This window comes from Manduca sexta, chromosome 25 (assembly GCF_014839805.1).
Source record: "Manduca sexta isolate Smith_Timp_Sample1 chromosome 25, JHU_Msex_v1.0, whole genome shotgun sequence".
Classification (NCBI taxonomy): Eukaryota; Metazoa; Arthropoda; class Insecta; order Lepidoptera; family Sphingidae; genus Manduca; species Manduca sexta.
Window position 1 is genome coordinate 14,394,153 of NC_051139.1, and position 19,520 is coordinate 14,413,672.

A 19,520-nucleotide genomic window follows, 5' to 3' on the forward strand; every position below is an offset into this window, starting at 1 on the left:
AATACAACGATTGCATCGTTGTCAATACACTTGAATTTGTTCCTGTATTACTAGATGGCGCTATTAGAAATTATTATTATCTAAAGTATTAAATATGGAATTCAGTACATATAACCGAAAAGAAGTTCATTGTATTCATGAATAATTATGTTTTAAAATATGATGAGTAAAATATAAATAAATCAATAAACAATTTACGTCTTCCACCATATCCAACAAAATTCTACCGCAATGAAGTTAAGCTTTTTCATGGCAATACTGCAACATTTGTCAAACTGACATTAACCAATCGTTGTTTTGTCAGTCAGTTGTCAAACGGATTTTTGTGAATGGCCACTGTCGCTCGGAAGCGGCGTCGCGCAGTCTAATTGCCGTTTTAATTGAAAAATTATAAAACTGTAATTAATACGCGTCAGTTTTTTTATGAATAAGTGCATTGTAACCAGAAAAAAATATCATATCCGAAGAAATTTAAAATAACTATTCATTAAAGCGTAAATTCACAAAAATATAGTTAAAATCGTAAAATCTTTACGTAAATATGAGTGTTTGTCGATCTAGCGTGTCTCAGTGACGGGGACGCTACGGGAAATGTAATCTAGTGTTAAGGGAAAAGGAATATTCGGAGCCCTTAGTAAGTGGTATTGATTATTTCACGTTTATGTGAGACGTGTGCGTTTATTTTCATGCTGTTGATAACGCGCCGTTATCTTATTACTGTCAAATTTTCACCTCCAGCTGGTGCCAGCGCTCTTCCGCAATGCGCTGACTTTCTTTTTTACCTATTATTACAATGACTGAGTTCGAGATTTTCATTACTGAGATAAAAACAGTGCTATTGTTCAGAAACTAAACGATTTACGTTTGAATTTTATTTTTACGAACCTATTGAATTTTTTATTATTATGTTTCAAAATAGGAGTAAAGATAATCAAAACACATGTTCTTAAGAAAAGTAATAATGTAGGAAATTAGCCATCTATATTAATTTATAGTAGTTAGATTACTGTCAGTTATTTTCGCAATATCAAATATTGCTGATAAATCATTTGTGTACAAACTTTGCAAAAGGTTTGTTGCACTTTGACCTTATTATTTTTCTCAGAATGTATAGAGATACTTGATAAAGAATGCAGGTCAGTGGATAATAAACCCACTACTTACCTATTTTTTTTTTGTAGAAATATTTAAATGTGAGCAATAAATTTTTAGAAATGTCTATTGCTTCATATTAGTGATTATTATCTACTTTCAATCTTATTAGGCCATCCACTACTTAAGGTTATAGTCACGAAATATTTTTTCTGTGCATACAGAAAGCATGGACCATGAAGTAAATTTCTGATAAATACTTTTAAAGCATATATTTCAAATTTATGGAATTTCCTAAATTTTATAAAAAATACTCCCTTTGGTTCAATATTTTCTAAACTATTACATACAATTAATAATATTTCAAATTATTAATAGACCCATTGATTCATTGATTTGATACTGTATGAAAAAATATATATTATAAATAGATAATAAAAATAAATCTATTTTTCTTACACTAATAAAAATCTCAATGATGTTTTATGGTTTACAGAAAGTAAACATTAATTCTCATGTCAAAATTAAATATTTATTATTAACATCAACTTCTGTTATAACGTTTAGACCCAATTTTGAACTCTAGTTTTCAGCCATCAATCCACATTCTAAAAAGATTTAATATACAACTCAGCAAATAAATCAACCTTTACTTCTATTTAAAGGTTTAGAACCAAATTTCATGTTGAAATTTTCAGGCATCAGTTCAGTCTAATTTTTATTATACAAAAACAGATAATCGCACATGTGCAAATTGCCAAGATTCTTTATCAGTATTGTTTATGTATCAATGTTATCAAATGTATTACAAGGTTGCATTGTACATTGGATTGTGTGTACAGGTGGGCGAACAGCCATGGCAGGAGACGAGTCCAGTGTTCGTGTTGCAGTCAGGTTTGTGTTCAGATGAGATTTTTTAGCCTAGACTAAGGCATTATGACCTAAGGAATAAACAACTTTATGATCTTTTCAACTAGATAATAATTATCATTAATAATGTGTCTAATATAAATGAATGAATAAAACATTAATATTTATATTATTCCCTACAGTGGTGGTCATTTTTTTCGTAGCAAAGATGCATCCAATGCAATATTTTAGTCTCAGCTATTTACGAAAACTTACTAATAACAAAGATTCACTTAAAAACCATAGGAAATCAGAATGAGACAAGTGTCTATTCATAACAAAACATTGTTTGCAAGTCGTAAACATTTGAATACATTTAAAATGTCATTGGTTTTAATATTTATTTGCATTCAATAAAGATTGTTAATTTATGTGCCGTGGCATAACAAGGCAGCTTGTGAATTGATTATAATTATATTATAATAGTTATTTGCATATTAATATAACTTTGATAAGGATATTTATTAATTTAAGAGAGTTATGGCTTCTATTTCCGGTAAATGCAGTCGTAAATATTTTTATATAGCCCAAGGTCGAAAAATAAGCAAATTTTTCACTTCATGGTAAATAGTCACCACTGCCCATGCATGTGACAAACGCTATCCCAAAAAATGATGCTCTCCAACTTCTCCACTTGCTATTGAAAGTTTCATCAAAATCAGTTTAGCCATTTTGATTTTTAGGCGTCATAAACAAATAGATAACGAAAATTAAACCACGTTTTTATGTTTTGGTAATCCATTAACAACTCAAGAAACTGCCTTTAATCTAAAATAACAAACACTTAAAAAAAACATTTACTTATAATTTGTGTTTACAAACTAGTTGTGTTTACTGACTTCGGCATATTATTAGATCGGACGTGCGAATATTTAATTGATCACATTCTGTATGTCGCCTTAAATTAAATTACGTGCTGGTCGCCTCACGCTTTAGGAAATTCAAATATCAACAAATTAAGTGTTGCTCGCGGCTTCGCCGGAATGTAAAGACTTTTCCACAACAATTTTATAAAACAGTATCCAGTATAGTGCCACCTCTACGATGCCAGCGCCATATATTTAAAGAAGAGAATTTTTTCTCATAGTAGCAAATTACCGGGATGAAAAGTAGCTTGTGTTTTAATTCAGGACATGGTCTGCCCGTGTGCTAAATTTCATCCAAATCCGTTCATCTGTTTTTGCGTTTATTTCGAGCAAACATCCAAACATTTTTACAAACTTCCGCATTTATGATATTAGTAATAATAATAATAAGTAATGTTTCTTATTGACACGAATGTACATGTGTAAATTCTATTTGCGTAGAACTTATTTTAAGTTGTAAGCGGTTAAGACATTGTTATTTTTTAAAGGCTGACGCAGCCTTTACGATAAGGCTTTTGACTTGTTCGTATAGTTATTGAATTTTATATAAAAATGCGTATTAGTAGAAGGTTTTCAAATATTTTCTAAAACAACTTCGTAATCATTCAAATAAGGTTCAAATTCGGAATCGTATTCTAGGCGCGAAATCGAACTTTTACCACCGCTTTCAAGTTACTGAAGCTACACTTATCTTGTACATGGTCATGCTACTTACAACATAAGTCAGCATTGTCTAGGCCAGCCTTAGATTTTAGTATACAAGGATGCTGAAACCGTTCAAAGATAATTCATGTAAATATTTGACCCAAAGACCTACTGCAATAGTCTTTGTTTGTTCTCTGAGGTGTTAGACTTGTTTGTATTGCAACCGTTGCTGGTTGTGAAAATGTTTATACAATAACGTAATTGATGTGTAGGTGGCGAATTTGCGAACTTGTACTCTTTGATGTAAGAAATAATGGTGTTATTTTCACAACTGAAAATTACTGTCTTGTTTGGATTTCTTGGTTCTTCAAATGCTATACAAACGTTCGTGGTTCATTTTTCATCTAAGTTCTTTCTGTTATGAAAGCACTAATCATTCTATATATACTTTTTATTGTTGTAGAGACCGCGTTAATTATTTTTTTTTAAATACGAGGTAAACGTGCTCATGGTTCCCCTGGTGGTAAGTGAACACCACCGCTCATGAATGGTAGAGCCAATCTGTTAGGTTTGATTGCAGTGGGTGCAAGTCGGATTAACTAGGGGTGGCGTAACTGTGTATACGGATAACGGACGTGAATATTTTTGCTATCGATTCGTGTGAGCTGGGTTTGGTTGTTGGGAGGCCATTTATGATAGAGTTGCTAGGGTAGCACTGTCTGGTGTATAGAAAACTGGGTTGGTTAGTAGCTTTGCTATTAATTCTTCTTGGTACATATATGTATAGGGTCATTTTGACTGTGCGTTCCTAAATTAATCCACATATTTATCTTCTTGAAAATAACACTCAAATAAAAAAACAATAAATTACTAGAACCGTTGACGTAAAATAAAAAAGTGTAAGATTCGAACAAAATGAATATTTTTAAAGTCATTTTAATTTTACACCCCCTAATACCATTACTTCTGCTCTACAAGAATTCGTCGCAGCGGCAACATCAAACTTTCAGTCAGAAATACACTCATGCGCGTGCTATATTCGCTCTAAAGAACAAAACTACCAAAAAAATCAGAAAAGTAAAGTTAGATGCATTTTTGGGCACATTTATAAACGCAATGTGACCCTTTATTTATTAACTAAGGTAGAAGTTTTGTTAATGTTTTTTCCTTTATTATTCTATCAGCGGTATCTTACAAAAGCCGAACCGTTTTTCCTGTTTGAAATCGCAAATACCAAGAAATACATATAACTTGAATAATATCACGAATGCAAAGCGGCGCGACAATGGCTCGTTCATAATACGTTTCAATTAAACACCATGTCTATGCACCTCACTGCATCACGCGCGTGATGTTAATCACAAATGACATCTCAAAGGTTGGTGACGTAATCCCATAAGTTCGATAATGAATCGACCTCGTGTTGAGTCTAGGTTTTCGTGCATTCCGTATTGGTTTTTTTGTATGGCAATGCCATTGGGTCTAACGGATAATCGAAGTGTAACTAACAAACAAATTCTTGCAAACATTGCGTATGCGCATGAGTTGCACTCAGATTGTGCCGGCCCGTATGTACTGCTGGTGCCTATGTGGGAGTGAAAAAACCTCCCTGATTGCAATTGTACCGCCCCTGCCTCCCTAGCCTCATTGTCTATAAGGCTTACTTATAACTTACCTACATACATTGCTTCAAACCTTCCCCCGTGTATTAAAAGTATAGTCAGTTTAAGCGCTCTCTAGTAACACGCAACAGTTTCATTATGTCAGTATCGCGTGTCTTCAAAAGCATAGATGTGTCTGTTTTATTAGATTTATCACCTATTACTGCTTTATTATTCCCGAAATGCAGCGCGGTTACGGGGTAATGTAGCCTACATCTATTTGAACTGATGTATGTTCTTGGCAAGGGAAATTTTATATATTTTTGTCAGCGCCTATTTCCCCGTATTAAATATTGTTATACCGCACTGTTACACAAATTTGTAGAGGACTAGATAGTTCAGAATCATGAATCCTAGAATATTGTAGTTTTGTTGCATAGGTACCAAGAATGACTAGTGACTTCGAACCTACACTTATTCCAGATTTTTCTAGACTCGATAAAGCGAGGGCATTCTGTGAACACAGCTTATCGGAAGTTACACTTTGTAGGCTGTTATGATAATTCAAACATTGATGAATAGCCAACATTGAGTTAGTTAGCCTTGTTAGCAGTAGGTTATTAACAAAATTCATACTCGTGATAATTAGTCGCAGCTTGGATTCGTTGGCGGTGTTAAATACCTCCATGCCTGGAAAAATACGTGAAGCCGTTGGTTCTGCGCCTGATCTCTCCGATCATGTCGGCTTGCCGTCTCATTGGACTATGAGAGTGAAGGAACAAAGCCAAACACACTTGTGCACACCCCCGTATAGGTTGGTCGCCGTGGCCGAAATTCGGCTAGAAGTGGGACATTTTTTTATTAACAAACTTTATAATGAAAATCCCTAACATACTAAAAGTAAACTCAATAGTAATTTATCCTATAAACTATAAACTCAATAGTAATAAATTGCTTAATGACAACATAGATTAAAAGATTATTGAACGAAAAATCGGTGGCGTAGTTGTACTGCATGCGCGGTACGGCAGCGCTCTGAGGTCCTGGGTTCGAATCCCAGGTCGGGCAAAGTGATATTTGGGTTTTTCTGCTCAGTATCAGCCCGGAGTCTGGAATTTGTGCCCGATATGGCGATAGGCTCGCCCCCTATCACATCATGGGACGGAACACAATTGGCGAAAAGTGGGTGCCATGGTTGCGCCTCTGCATACCCCTTCGGGGATAAAATGCGTGATGTTGTGTGTGTGTGTTGTGTGAACGAAAAATATTACAAACGTTGCGTATCGTCGGTGACGTCATACGCTTGTATAATACTTAAAAATAACGCATGTTTTGCCCAATCACGCGCGGTTGCCTCACCTTAGATGTTTCTAGCTTGGTAACCTTGAGAAGTAGGCCTCCGTCCTTGGCATAGTTAGGCTCCTGGTCTCGCTTTATGTCTAATTTTAGTCCATTTTGCTGTACGAAAATGGAATTAGTTTGCGATTGTTTTTACTGATAGTGTGAGTGACGGCTTATTTAAGAGAGGCGTTGGGAGATTGCAATCACGTTGTCATGATATTAAACCCTAGGTTTTGCTCGTGGCTCCCACTTGAGAGTTCTATTCGGGAATAAAACTCTCACTTGTTTGGGATAAAGTAGTTCTATATGTTCATCTAATAACTTGGCTTGTGTCTAACGGTATAAGAATTCGTTCAGAAATTTATTGAACCTTTAGTAATCATAAAAATAACTTGCACTTAACAAATTTAATTTGTTATGAAATTACTTAAGGCGATACCTCAAGGTTCATTTTCATACATTTTGTTTCACCTTTAATCTGGGTAACTAAACAAGTATTGGCAATTACGGAATTTAAATTCACGTCTAGTTAGTGATTAGTTCTCGCAGTTGAAAGAAAAACGTAAAAATAATTAATAATCATGAATATTTCTGCCTTTAAAATTTCGTCACATTAAATTTTAAAGGCCGAAATATCCATGATTATTAATTATTTTTACGTTTTTCTTTCAACTGCGAGAACTAATCACTAACTAGACGTGAATTTAAATTTTTTACTTGCCAATACTTCTTTAGTTACCCAGATTAAAGGTGAAACAAAATGTATGAAAATGGACCTTGAGGTATCGCCTTAATATCTTTAACCATTAAGACATGTAAATAAACATATCAAAAGCCTTGTTCCGTTACGTTGCCACAATTTCATAATATTAGAAGGTAGCAGATGTTGTAATAAAACTATTTTAAGGATTTTATCGCGATTTTATATTATAATTTTCTCCCGACGTTTCGAAGACTTTGCAGCCTTCCTGGTCACTGGGTGGACTGGGTTTTATTTTAATGTCTAACATTCGCGTAAACATAAGAAATCATTAGGTAAATGTCTATCCATCGTATACCTTTGAAAATAGGGACTTAAAAGAAAACGAAGTTTGGAAAAAAATATAGGCGCCCAGCACAGTAACGAAAATAGTAACATCAATATATTTTTTGTCGGTGCTCGTTTTTCCTGCTTTTTAGTTATGTCGCGTGGGAGTTGGCTTCTCGGATTAAAGCCTACGCCATAATTTCATCATCGGAATGTTGTACGAATTTTAAACAATGAATAATGTACCATTAGCTTATAATAACTGGGTTACTTTTGATTTGTGTGCTTATGAGGGGTTAATCTCTTGCTAGCAAATGACGTAATATATTTCTACGGGCCGGCGCGGCGCACATATTATGGTGAAGCGCAGGTCACAGATTTTTTTACTATCAAACTATTATCGACATTGTCTTCATTGAAATAATATTCAAAATCAATTAACACAATAATGTAATGCAATTTATTGTACATACATGCGCCGACCCTTAACCATATTAAGCGACGAGGCGTAAAAATCATCCCCCGCCTGCCTCGCTAACGAAATATTCTTTTTTTTACAAGGGTCGGGTAAAATCAAATTAGGTGTTCCTTTAAAATAATGACTAAAAATATGATACAAATGCCAAAGGTGTATTGAAAATCCTTTTTTTCGAACTTTTGACGAGAATATTCGTTCTGCTGATGTTATAGACCCTAGTCTAGATCTTTTAGAACCCTAGAGCCTAATATAAATACATGTAATTATGAACTAACTATAGACAATGACTCCTCATTAAGACCGGAGGTACTTAAAGTAATCTCTGGCACGCAGCATCCGCAGTCTCCGCTAGTGCCGTCTAATCACAGACAAAAGGATGAATCTGTCCTGTGAGGTGTCATGGCGGATTCTCAACACCTGTCAGACCGTTGTGTAACCGATTATTTGCTGAGACTCAATTATCTTGTGCAGTGTGTGAAAATAAATGGTTGACTAAGTGATTTTATCTCCGTAAAAGTTCTTATAGGTATGTATCTTGGGTTGACACTCCAAATTGTTGCCATTAAATAATGTTCCGTCAAAATCATATAGGCAACCTGAGCTAATTCAGGTGCTAAGACAAAAAAAACGCTGCTTACAATATATTTTTAATACATATTCTCTTAACTATATATCATACAATCGTAATAAAAAAAAACACTACTTATCAAGTATTTTTTGTACATATTCTCTGACCATACAACCGTAATAGAAAAAAAATCTTGAGTGTAGGCAACTAAACATTTATTTGCTGCAGTCAAGCAGTCGTTAATTTGATTTATGAATTAATTTTAATATTTAGATATACAGCAATTATTTGAATCCTTTATTAATATTGTTTACAATCTCAGTCGAAACTGACGCAACTCCTATACATCATTTATGTCAGTCTGTTGCGAAGTATAAACAATAGAACAGAAGCCCATACGTTGACCTATTCGTAGTGTCCACTGTCCACCTGTCACACCGTTGTGTAACGCTTGCGAGATTTGTATGTTTAAACTTCGTCTCGGTTAATGTTAAGTGTGAGTGATTCGCAACGTTTGTCATTTGTTTTTTTTTCGTAACGTATGGCTACTTTAGTGCAGATGTTTCTGTTTTTACGTAATATTTGAAGCGGTTTGCGAATTATTTGTTAATGTTATTTGAGATATTGTTTTTATCTTTGTTCTAAAATTTGTTATTAAATAAATTAATATAATAATTTGTTTTTTAAAAATTCTTTTTTATGGCGCTCTCGGGAATCATTTGACCGTCCGGCGTTATTCTGTATTGCATCCGTCAATTAGCTTTATGGTTGTTAGGTCTCATAGGGTTAATATGTTATTAAAGCGACTAGGTCAAGATTTGTTTTATCTACTGAATGATAATTAAGTAATAATAGACGTTTTACACATATAACACCACATTAAGATTCACCCCTGTGTCATGGGTTAAATAGATATCGCTCTAAATATTATAAATAGTGTAGAAAACAACGTTACACATCTAAAAATGTCCCTCATAAGATTGTGATTCCTTTCACAGTCGAATTTAATGCTTTGGAATTATAATACTCTTTACGCAGTGCTCCTTTTTTTAAACATCCTTGGGATAGTTCCTCTGGCATTATATCCCTATTCCTTAGTCGGTGATTAGTGAATGTCTATCATAAGGAACTAACTCACGCACTCATTCGTAAAAATACATAAAATCCAAACGCATTAATTACCTTATTTATAAGCTTTGATGTTTAGAAAATAGAATTGTTTGATTGCTCATAACGTACTCGCATCCATTCACGGTTGAAGTGCGTCAAATCACAAAACACTTTGCCAACGCTTTTTATGCTAAAAATAAAAAGGCCTATTACAAACATAACCGTTTTATGTGTTCGTCCGTGTTACGTCATCGGCACTTTCAGTTCAATGATCTCTGTTTAAAATGATACTATTTACCTGGCGACAGAAATGATTGTGATGAATGTGGGTGGGGAAGTTTTTATTGTAAACGGTCATGCGGGTCAGAATAGTTGTAACTGAAAGGATATATGGCAAATATTGAATTCATGTTGTATTTAAGGATTATGATGTATCCTTTAAAAATGATATTTTTTACGTTTTCTAGTTATTTTTTCATGTTTTCCGTATCTTCTAAAAACTATATTTTTTATATTTTCTAGCTTATTTTCATGTTTTCCGTAGAGGCCTGATCAAATGGAATCGATATTCGAATAAAATATACGTTTTATCTATGTATAAAAAAACTGGCATAGTATTTATAGTTTTAAATAACTTTGATTTATATTAATTAAAAATGCCTTCGAGCTCATAAATATAATAGTTATATTTGTATTTATATTAATAATACACATCGGTGTAATAATCGGCCATCGAGTTAATCAAAGCAGTATCATTAGATCGCCCCAGTTTCCGCTGCAGTTAGCCTAATTGGTTTTATCTGCGATCTATTGTTTTTAAAGTAGTATATATCGCGCGGATCCTATGTCCAATCTCTGCTCGTACGAATTCTTCACAATTGATGGTGAAAAAGTTTAAATGATGTTAAGTGGCGCTTGTTCTTTCGGCCATTCATTAAAATGCGAGCATGTGATTTTTGCACTCAATTATATATTCTTTATTTACACTTTGTTCACATGGTATACAGGACTTAATGCCATGGGATTTCTCTACCAGTCAACCTTACGGTGGTGCAGAGAATGGGGGCAGGTGTATAATAAAAAATAAAAACACATAATAAAACAAATGTATGACTATAATTCCATTCACCATTCAAACAAAGTCCCCTTTTTATCTGTCTGAATGTTACCGATTTTCTTAAAATCAACTGAATTGATTTTTATCAAATTTGATATGGAGATATTTAAAGACCCTGGGAAGATTATAGGCTACTTTCTATCCCGGAAAAATATATAGCGAAGCTTTTATCCCGGAAAACAGCGAGGCTTTTATCACGCGGGCGAAACCCCGAGCAAAAGCAAGTTATTAAATAAAGTTCCTTTTTCACTCAACAATAATAATTTTATTCATAAATTCAGCTTCAAACTTCAAGCAATTGAGTAACATAGCCACAACACTTTTACAATACATTCAGCAATGCCCTTTGTAAGCTAGTTATTTTCCAACATGTTCGCCATTTCCATTCTCGTCACGATGCTATTTGTACGAAGTATTTCTGAAGGCAGCTGTCATTTAGTGTGAAATGCAGGTTGGTATGTAGAATAACTATTACTTTTGTAGCCGTGGGATAAAGGGTTTTAATATACTATTTATTTTGTACTTTGACCATGTTCGGAATACTGTATGGGTACTTGAGAACAAGGCGTCGGAGTGATGACTTATGACCAAGCCCTGAGGTATAATAACAGACAAATACAGTGACATTATAACCAACCTGTCATTACGACTTCAATAACAACCCGATCTGAATCTAGTCTAAATCGACTTGACTTGACTTGACTTACGAACAATTGATTTTATATTGTACTAGCGACCCGCCCCGGCTTCGCACGGGTGCAATGCTGACTATTTAATGGTTGTTATTATTATACATATAAACCTTTCTCTTGAATCATTCTATCTATTAAAAAAAACCGCATCAAAATCCGTTCCGTAGTTTTAAAGATTTAAGCACACATAGGGACAGAGAAAGCGACTTTGTTTGACACTATGTAGTGATGGTTTATTCTCACGATTGCACTAAGTTGGTTAATCGTTTATTGAAATCGGTTTAAAATTCTGACTTATGCGAAACTTTAGGGGTCGCTAGGAAGTCAAAAGCCCGACAGTACTAGCTACGTCACAGGCTATTAAAATGGCGGTAAAATGTCATTATAATATTTTTATAGCACGCAATGAACGCAAGCGCATAGACGTTGATACGCTGAGTGTAGTGACCGCAATAAGCTGTTGATAAAATTTACGCTCCTAACAAATATTAATTAATAGTAATGCAATCTAGACGTATGAGTCATGGTTGATAAATAATCGTTTGATAACGCGAGTTTGTCTATTTTGTGGGACATTGTATTGTGAATTCATGTACCTATAAATGGTATACTAAGTAGTAGACCTCAATGCAAGAGTCCATCTTAGTTTGTCAATATCTGCCGCCAGGTTGCAGTACATTACTGTTTTCCGATTGGACGGACAATATATCGACTAAAGAACGTGCACTTTATAAATAACAGTTTTGGCTGATATTGCTTTTAATTAAATATGCTAGCGCTTTCCAGAAGGGTGGTTTGTTTGTCTAGTTTGGTAACTAATCGATGACTCCTAACTAAATTATCTTATCTGGAAAAAATTCGACATTCACATTTTAGCGTTTCATTATCTAGGTTACTATTACCAAACCCATTTAATTCAAAAGTTAAAAAATGAAAAAAACTTCATTAAAACATTTACTCCCTTTTTTTAATGGGTTTGGTAGTAAACAGTTCCTACGTAACGAAACGTTAAAAAAGAGAATATCGCAATTTTTCCAGATACGATTATTTACTTTGGAGCCATTGATTTTTATTCTCTTAGATTCAGTAAGATTGCAAGAAAACCAAGTAATTAAAACATAACTGGCATTACACGGACCTGTTTTTCATGATGTTATGTTTTGTCACTTCTTATTATGTTTTATCCCTTGTGTCTGCTTTAAGTTTCTACTTATATACCTAAATAATATTAGTAACAAATATTATTATTTTTGCCGCTGTACTAATATATAAATTTGCATGCTGTGGTCTCCTATAATTGAAGAGGCACGTCACATTGTTAATTGTACCAATATTACGACATTGTATTTATTATATGCCGTGTAAGTGTATCCTTTGTTGGAGGTCCTTAAATAAACGAATAAATAAATTATTGAACAGCACATTTTTGAAACATCCTATAATATTGCTGGCGAAGTATATATCGATATTGGAAACATCCTTTCTAACTATTTAATAAATTGGTACTTATACCGGCGCCAGCGCACCGTCGAGCAACTAGCTCTTGACCTTGCACCGTAATCAATGCAAACTTATCAATCACTATCCCGCACACTTCGCGCTATCATTATACTGTTTGTTTACTGTTTATGTATATTTTATGGTACTATTATGATATAAATCTTCCTGTATTACGCTGGATATTTTATGGTTACATAAATACATAATAGTATTTGTTTACTACGAACATGTGGCTTTTCGGGAAAGAAGTAACTGTTATTAATGTAGTATTTGTTTATTACACTCATGTGGCTTTTGGAGAAAGTATAGTTATGTTTTTAATGTGTTCTATATAATACAATATTTTATATATACGATTGGCATTGGATATTGGTCGGTTAGCAAGTTTTTGAATTTCGAAACAGACGTGCCATTTTTATTTACAGACTTCAAAAAAAGGAGAAGGTTATCAATTTGATGTGTATATATTTTTTGTGGTATAAATGAGCAACACGAACACCTTAAATAAAACGATTCTGACAACAATCCTTCTCGGGTTGTCAGCAAACATCATAGCAGCATCGGGACAGCTGTTTAATTACTGATGCCTTAAGGTTTAAGTTGTAGAAAATCGGCAATGTTACTCGAGTTGTCACCAGAAATCATAGCAGCGTCAGAGCAGCTGTTTAATTACTGATGATTATAATGTGTATAATAATAATAATAATATCAGCCCTGTATTATATACTTTATCCACTGCTGAGCATGGGCCTCCTCTACTACTGAGAGGGATTAGGCCTTAGTCCACCACGCTGGCCTAGTGCGGATTGGTAGACTTCACACACCTTCGAAATTCCTATAGAGAACTTCTCAGATATAATAATAATAATGTGTATAGTAAGGTTTAAATTGAATAAAATATGGGGTTAGAATGGGTGGTCGGTCTAGCCTACATAAATGTCGACGTCACGTACTGTTTCGTGAATATTTGATAACGGCCGTCTAGCGGTTTATGGTTTACTATTATCGATTTTAAAATTGCCTTTTGGTTGTTCATTATTCATGATATTTTATTTTGACCTAAATGTATCTTATATATTTTTTGTTTCAAGAATATATTTATATTTATAAACTTATATATATATATTCTTTATATTTGCATAAATAAGCTTTTACTTAAAGATCTAAAGACCTTGGTATTGGCTATGATGGCTGATTGTTTTTTTGCTGGAAGACATAATATATCTCATAGAACCACCAACATGAGATTTACTGATCTTTCCTGTAAAATATTGCAAATGGTTGGAAACTATTTAGTACAAGTAAGTCTGTCGACAGTAAAGGTTATGTCGTGAATGCCAATAAGTCGGATAATATCCTAATACAGTGCGAGTAGCTGCACTGTAATAACTCACCAACTTTGCTTATATCAGGCCGGCATAATTATGTCAACTGGCGACGTACGATCATCTCCCATACTCACTTACCGTCATATGTAGTGAAATCAATACACTGCAAGGATAAAAAAAAACAAATCCTAACCCATTCTTTGCTTCCAAACTATTACTTACGCAATATGAAAGGGATGGCACTCGTCAAATCATTCTTTTCATGGATAATAACGTACTCCGTGCCTTTGAATGGATATCTCATTGAAATTGCCTCTCGATGAGAGTACGGGTGAAAATAAAAAGCACACTTTTCAATAGTCTCCGTTCAAAGAGGTTTTTTGTACGAGGTGCAAGCAGTTTTCGTTATTGGAGATTTAGTTTTGCTGTGTTACTGTATATTAAAGGTTTCGTTTTGTTTCGAACGTCGTAAAGTTTTTTTTTAAGTCGGTTAAATAGTGTATAACGTTGAACCTACATTACAGATAAAAGATTTATTACTAGCTTTTCTTTTATGTACTGAAACTATTTTCTTATTATTCTCTCTTATCCTGCTCTCTACACGCGGCGCCGCAAAGCTCATTCACATGATGTGAATGGAGTAAAGTATGAATGAAATAAAACCAGTTAATCACTATTTGGGTGTCGTAATGCGATAGTTTGTATGCGCCGTGTCGCCCGCGGTCTCATATCCGCCGATTTGTAAAACAAAACTCGTGTTTCGTGTTTATTGTTGACATGTACTTCCAACAGTGGAATAAATAAATAAATTTCTTTTGAGCGGTATGTGGATGATATAAAACGGTTTGCGGTGGTCAGCAATATGTGTTTTGCTTGGACTCTATTTCCAAGTAGATCCATTTCATATGTAAATAAGAGAATATATTATATTGCCTCACACAGTCTACAAAACTAGTGAGCATTGGCTGGTTCGATCAACAAAAAGTGGAATCTCTCAAAGGTCGATGTTCTTTGATGAATCGACTTCTAAAGACATATAAAGGAACATAAGGAAAATATTAAGTGTTAAAAATGTTTTTCGTCGTGTATTTAATGACGAATTTATAATGCAAAGGTGATTTACCCAATATATTTTAACCTTTCATATAAATAATAACCAAAGTCTATTAAATAAGAACATTAAATTGATTAAGGAAACACGTGTAAAAATTAAAATTAACATTACAGCTAATAACAAAAATGTTTCAAAACGTTATGAGTTTAGTTCCATGTTTTTTGTTGGAATCATAAAGTAAGGGTAAACACTGGGGTGGGATAGGGTCGGAACCCTCGATAGGGGAGCACTAAACCGTCTGCTGCACGTTACTTGTTTATTTTGTACCTAAACGGATAATACAAGTTTGTGACTTGAAAGTTTTGGCATTGTGGACGTTTTGTACAATAACTGAGTTTAAATAATATAATACAGACGTAAACATTCGTTATTCCGAACTGCCTCGGTGGCTTAGTTGCGCATGCGCGGTACGACAGCGCTCTGAGGTCCTGGGTTCGAATCCCGGGTCGAGTAAAGAGATATTTGGGTTTTTCTGCTCAGTATCAGCTCGGAGTCTGGAATTTGTGCGCGATATGGCGATAGGCTCGCTCCCTATCACGTCATGGGACGGAACACACTTGGCGAAAAGTGGGTGCCCTGGTTGCGCCTCTGCATAAACCTTTGGGGATAAATGCGTGATGTTGTGTAGGTATATATGTATACATTAGTTATTTAGTATTGTATGCTGAGTTGTCATTTACTTCAGGACCGAAACTTGCTTCTTTCTCATATAGTGCTGGCTTCCGAAGGTTCTCAACATTATAATGACATTAAATATTTTTTTTGTTATAGCTCTTTTACATTAGGTAGGTACTAAATTGGAGTCCCAGTGTGAGTATATTTAAAAGCGTATGTTAGTCAATAATTTAGCTACCATATCTATATAATATACGCTTTAATTTACGAATAAATTGTTTAATTTCGCATTCTAATTTAGTGAAAGGCGCCCTTAAATTCGGTTTCCGGTGCGTAGTTGTAGCATTATTCGGGACCGTTCTACGCAATGTAGAGCATACGATCGATGACAGTGTAAATAAATATTAAATTAGAATCAGTAAGTAAAAATAGGTAAAAGGGAAATCTGTGGTAATTCTTTACGACATCTCTAAAGTTTTAAATCAAGCAATCTATGTAAATTTTAAATCTTTGTCCTTATTCTATGGTCGCGTAGAATTTACATAAGATATTTGAGATTTTATTATACGTTATGACTTGTACTGAGGTTATATAGGAATCGTAGAGAATACATTCTAATGATACTTATACAGTAAAAAGTTTGAGAACAATTGATATCTGTATTACAAACGTTTGCTCCAACTCTCCGTATTGGTCCAAATGAGATCACTACGTGATGCATATTCCTTTTATACAATTATTTACATTTATAAAGAATTACACATTCGACACGCATCGCCGTGGTGCGGTCGAAATGGTGCACTTATTCCGGACTGGCTTACGTATATGGTAACCGGCACTTTTCGGCATACTAAATGAGATGCATTTTGTATGCATTATTCGTCGTCGTCGCGTGCACATTTCGATTAATAAAGGTATAAATCCGGGATTTCACGGTGCCGCTTTCCGGAATGTTGTGTGGACGGAATTTAAATGGCGCCGGGCAGTTGTTTGGGGGAAATTATCGGGATTATGTGAGACGTTATCGAAGTTTTTTGTTTCAATATTGAATTTTTATACCCTTCATCACGATGTACTATGTTATATGTAATTTTGTCTGCGACTGCGCATGCGTGAATAAGTTTTCCGGTGTAAAAGTAGCCTATAGCACTCAGGAATAAGAAAAAAATCAAAATTATTATAATCGGTTTAGTAGTTCCTGAGATAAGCGCGTTCAAATAAACACACTTTTCAGCTTTATGTATTAGTATAGATTATTTGATTGCGGTTTGAAAATGTAGAGTCTGTAGAGTTAAGACAAGTAAAGTCAGACCTTTTAAAGTTAGAGGTTTATACCGGAGAAGGGTGAAATTTTCCGAAAGGAAACTCAACACAACATATTGGTACTAAAAAGCGTTAATGTGGTCTGCTAATCGTTCTAATGATACAGTTTACACCAATTATGAAAGGGAAGCCGGCAGAAATCAGGTTATATGGACCCTTCCCCACTTTCAGAATCGGCTATTTGTGATTAGATTTTTAACACTAAAAACCTTTGACTTTTTGATATTTGGCACCAGACTATTCATGGGTAGGATAAAGGATTAGAATTATCCAAAAAAATACATCTCATAAAAAAATAACAACTTGCATCAAGGTTTTAGTGTCATAAAAATCTTATAAAGACGGACCTGTTCACTCCATCAGGGCTATAAAGACCTTGTCTATTAAATACCATGCAACTTTTACATCAGACCCGCGTCGCCCACGAGGCCCAAGGCGCGAACGGGCTGTGGGCGGCCATAGAAAAACATTTGGGCTGTGTCCGCCCACGGGCGTTCCACATTGCCTTATGCAGGTGCCAGATGCAAATGTTCGATATTGTTTTATTTTGTTATAATTCAATTGCCTTATTGATGCAAGGATGTTATGCAAGTGATGCAATGTCTGGTTTTCTGTTTGGATGGCCAACTACGGATATTGCAGTTTTAGTTTATTGTTTACAGGTTATTAAAATAATTGAGGTAGATGATATTATATTGAAATATTTTTATGCATGTATCAAAACTATTAATTCGCTTTATAGTAGGGATCATACAACTCCACAACACCCAAACTCTATGGAGTATTGGAAATTGCGGTCCAACTTATAATAAATAAGGATTTCTTATCTTTACGCGAATGTTCGACATTGAAATAATTTTTTTTCGCATTTTTCGTTTCGAAGATTTGGCAGCTTACGAAACGTCGGCCGAAAATTATAATATAAAAAACCGCGAAAAATAGTTTTATTTCAATATTCTAATATTAAGTTAATATGAGTTTTATAGAACCATTACATAAAAAAGAAAATGTTATTTTTTTTTATTTGACACATTAAAGAACCAACGTAAAGAAGAAAAGGTTCTTATTTTAAAAACTATGAATTTGCAGCGCGCATTCTGTCAATCGCTGACAGTTATTTCAAACAATTGACAGTTATATAAAATTAATATATTAGTTAAGTTTTCTTAAATTTTCTAATTTTTCGCGCAATTTTTTGAATTTTTGCTTTCATAAGAACCTTCTCCTAACTATAACAAACACAACAAAAAGAAATAGTAAAATCGGTCCAGCCGTTCACGCGTGATGGCGCGACCAAGGGAAATAGGGATTCATTTTTATATATATAGATGAAAGTAATAAGACTCCATCAGTAAGAATGGTTTTCAGACACAAGTATAGATCCTGGTGTTTTTACAGCACAATGAGCGGCGGGCTTCGTTCCGAGCTTTTTGTCTACGCAGTCCTGTCTGCTCAGCAAAAACTGTACGCCCATTGTGAGATGGATCTTCTGTAAGCCGCGATTTATTATAATTAGAAAAAAGTTTAGACGGCAAAAAGATTTCTTGACGATAAGGAAAAATTATAATATATTAATGCTCTAAGTGTTAAAAAATTATCTGGATTTAACCGTTCGTTTGCCTTCAAGACACTGTGAGATCATCCTGCGTAGATCGGACCACTAATAGCTAAAATTTAAAAAGTTATATATTTGTATAATGTAGGTAGATATTGTAACTTTGACTTTGCGGATGTGTTCATCCGCAAAGTCACACTTCAGCCCTCCGTGACGACGAAGGCTGAAAAGTTTTCGAAACGTCGGGAGAAAAGTAAAATATTAAAACCGCGATAAAATCCGTAAAATAGTTTAATTTTAATGTTTTAACGTTCGTTTGCATTGAATTTACATTTTGTACAGCACCTACTCAGTGTAGGTGGCTACAACCGATTTCAAAATTTTATGGATATAGTGGTAAATGAAAAACAAAACTCCATAGACTTAAAATGATACCAGCAGTGGCGAAAGGTGATAAATAAGTAGGTACTAATATGCAAAAATGTGGTCTGCAAACCGTTCTAATGATAATTAGGTTTTTCCATAAATTCATTCCACAAATCAGTTTATATAGACCATTCCCCACTGCTAGATAGGCATTCGCACTAGTCCCACTGCTGGATATAGGCCCCTCATATCATGCCACCTTCTTCGGTCTCG

General features: G+C 34.4%; 1 protein-coding gene across 1 annotated transcript in view; it reads left to right on the forward strand.

Annotated features, from left to right (window-relative positions):
* The first annotated feature begins 302 nt into the window (after positions 1–302).
* LOC115441491 (kinesin-like protein KIF21B) overlaps positions 303–19,520 on the forward strand; it is a 77,309-nt gene continuing 58,091 nt past the window's right edge. The window contains 2 exon segments of the mRNA XM_037442732.1: positions 303–634; positions 1,935–1,986. Coding sequence (XP_037298629.1) covers positions 1,949–1,986 — 38 coding nt within the window. The 5' untranslated portion in view covers positions 303–634; positions 1,935–1,948.